The following is a 2,645-nucleotide window of genomic DNA, read 5'->3' on the forward strand; positions in this document are numbered from 1 at the left end:
CTGAAAGCTTAGTTTAATTTCGCTATATTTAAATCTATGCGGAATTTCAACATGTCATTAATCCCATTCAAATGTTAGTTCAAATTTTTCCCTTTCTGGAATGTAGCAAAACTGACTAATTGTTTGTTCAGTTCAGATTGCAACTGTGACATTTTAATGGTTTCGCGCATCTGAGTGGGATAAAACTGTAATGTCACTATCATGAAATTGTGAGATGTCACTATCATGGAATTATGAAATTGTGAAGTCTAAATTCCCACCAAGAATCACATGAGAAAGTAGAAAATACCACCAAAATTAGGAAAGTTTTAGTGTGCTCCACGAGGCCATCCGCGTCTGGCTGACCCAATTCCGCTGAACATGGCGAAGAAATTTTGATGTCTTACTGGACGCGGAGATAACGGCGAGAACTGAGGCCATGGGAATGACATGATAATCATAATGAACACACTCAGACCCTCCGCGTATGATGTTGACGTTCGGGAAGTTTCAAGGCAGACCCTGATGCTTGCTATGGCTTCTATAAAAGCCCTTGCCACCCACAGTCTGCCCTTATCACGTCTTCCATTCCATTTCCGCGTGCCCGGCTTATCACGTCTTCAATTTTCTGCAAAATAATTTCATTTTCTGTAACATCGATGTGCTTGGAAGCGATGAAGACTACCCAGCTTCTGGGTCTGTTTCTCATTCTGCTTCTCCATTCTGCTGCCATGGCTGCCACGCCCAAGCCAGTGAGTGTGCCCTTCGGCAAAAATTACGGCGCAAGCTGGGGTTCAGACCACATCAAAGAATTCCATGGAGGTCGAAAGGTCGAACTTCTTCTCAACAAACAGTATGGTATGTAATTATTATCTATTCCATTTCTTTTTGCATATTTCTTGGCCGTTTCATCTTTATCAGTCACTGGATATAACAGAGTAAGATGTAATATGGGGTTGGCAGGTGCGGGGTTCGAATCCAAGGGGACATATTTATTTGGGCATTTCAGCATGCAGATCAAGCTGGTTCCTGGTGATTCGGCTGGCACTGTCACGGCCTTCTATGTGAGTATATTCATAGTAAGTGTTGTGGGCTTCTTTTAAATCTGCTGTTGTTTAATCACTTTGTGTGTGTCTGTTTATTTTGGGGCGGGCAGCTTTCTTCTCAAACTGCAGAGCACGACGAGATAGATTTCGAATTTTTGGGCAACAGGTCTGGGCAACCTTACATTCTTCAGACCAATGTATTCACAGGAGGCAAGGGTGAGAGAGAGCATCGCATATATCTCTGGTTCGATCCCACCAAGGATTACCATTCCTATGCAGTACTCTGGAACATGTACCAGATCGTGTAAGCCCCATACTTGAACCCGGGACATTCTAGCTATTTCTTATTTCAAATGGGAGTAGTTTAAGTATGATTTTTTATTTTTTTACTTTTGTAGTTTTTCAATAAGACTAAAAAAATAAAAAAATTGAAATTGTGATCAAATTAAGATTTGGGGTAAAATTTTGATTTGTTTTGTTTAAACTAATTTTTTTTAAAATAGATAATTAGAAAATTTTTAAATATTTTTATTGTGAAAAATTCACTAGTAAAACTAGTGATTTCAATAAATCCTTACAAGATTCAAACAAATAAAATCCTAGAAAAACCAAAAACCTTTTCAAAAATTTGGCAATGAACGTTCATGAATATTGATGTGTGTGATGGGTTTTTCGTGCAGTTTTTTTGTGGACTCGGTACCAATCCGCGTGTTCAAGAACTGCAAGGACCTGGGGGTAAGGTTCCCTTTCAACCAACCAATGAAGATCTATTCGAGCCTGTGGAATGCGGATGACTGGGCCACCCGAGGGGGTCTGGAGAAAACCGATTGGAGCAAGGCGCCCTTCACCGCCTCCTACAAGCAATTCCACGTCGATGCCTGCGAAGCTTCTGCTGCGGAGTCGGTGTGCGCTACGCAGGGGCGGCGGTGGTGGGATCAGGTGGAGTTCAGAGACCTGGATGGGCGGCAATGGCGGTTCTTGAAATGGGTGAGGAAGCACTACACTATCTACAATTACTGCACCGACGCCGCCAGAAACAAGAAAATGCCGCCGGAATGTATCCGCGATCGCGATAACATTTAGAGATTTTTTTATCAGCGATGATGGACGCCATCAGCATCAGCACCTTATGCTACCGTCGGATTATAAAATGTTAGACGAATCGATTTTTTCGGGTGATAATAATTCGTATTTGTTTCCTTCAGAAAAATATAACAATGCGTTTGTTTACTATAAAGGGGGTCTCTCGAGCTAATTATAGTGTGGCTTGTGATGCCTAATCTTGCATAGTTTAATTCAAGGGTTGTTTGAACTTCGCCATCGATATGCTTAATGTGATTGGAATATTAATGTAATGGGAAAAAGAGTACGGCCATATTATTTGTTTTCCCTCGATTTTTTTTTAATGCCCACTAATAAAACCATATTGACGCAGCCTGGTTAAAAGCAGCAGCATTACTTATTAATCAGGTTTACATCATGATCTACATACTAATGGTCTAAAAAAAGAACATTATAAATATGAGATATATTTATATCAGTGTTACATTTATATTTATCAATATATTTCGAACCAACAAATATAACTCATATCAAAAAATATCTTTTATCACAACTTTT

The 2,645-nt window shown here is 40.0% G+C and overlaps 1 protein-coding gene across 1 annotated transcript; it reads left to right on the forward strand.

The window, feature by feature from the left end:
* Window positions 1–524: 524 nt before the first annotated feature.
* On the forward strand, window positions 525–2,414 carry LOC149246448 (putative xyloglucan endotransglucosylase/hydrolase protein B). The gene is made up of 4 exons (XM_089455693.1): window positions 525–837; window positions 943–1,043; window positions 1,136–1,329; window positions 1,706–2,414. The coding sequence occupies exons 1-4, from the start codon at window positions 639–641 to the stop codon at window positions 2,106–2,108; spliced, it is 897 nt and encodes a 298-aa protein (XP_089311819.1). The 5' UTR covers window positions 525–638; the 3' UTR covers window positions 2,109–2,414.
* The last annotated feature ends 231 nt before the right edge of the window (window positions 2,415–2,645 follow it).

This window comes from Pinus tabuliformis, chromosome 7, assembly GCF_031772625.1.
Source record: "Pinus tabuliformis cultivar Carrire ecotype Pingquan chromosome 7, CPIR1, whole genome shotgun sequence".
NCBI classification, from domain to species: Eukaryota; Viridiplantae; Streptophyta; class Pinopsida; order Pinales; family Pinaceae; genus Pinus; species Pinus tabuliformis.

What these genes read in the sequence shown, in the direction of transcription:
- LOC149246448 (XM_089455693.1), top strand. Translation starts at nt 639, where the DNA reads ATGTGCTTGGAAGCGATGAAGACTACCCAGCTTCTGGGTCTGTTTCTC. An exon ending in GCACTGTCACGGCCTTCTAT is followed by an intron (nt 1,044 to 1,135) that starts GTGAGTATATTC and finishes TGGGGCGGGCAG; the next exon opens with CTTTCTTCTCAAACTGCAGA. An exon ending in TGGAACATGTACCAGATCGT is followed by an intron (nt 1,330 to 1,705) that starts GTAAGCCCCATA and finishes TTTTTCGTGCAG; the next exon opens with TTTTTTTGTGGACTCGGTAC.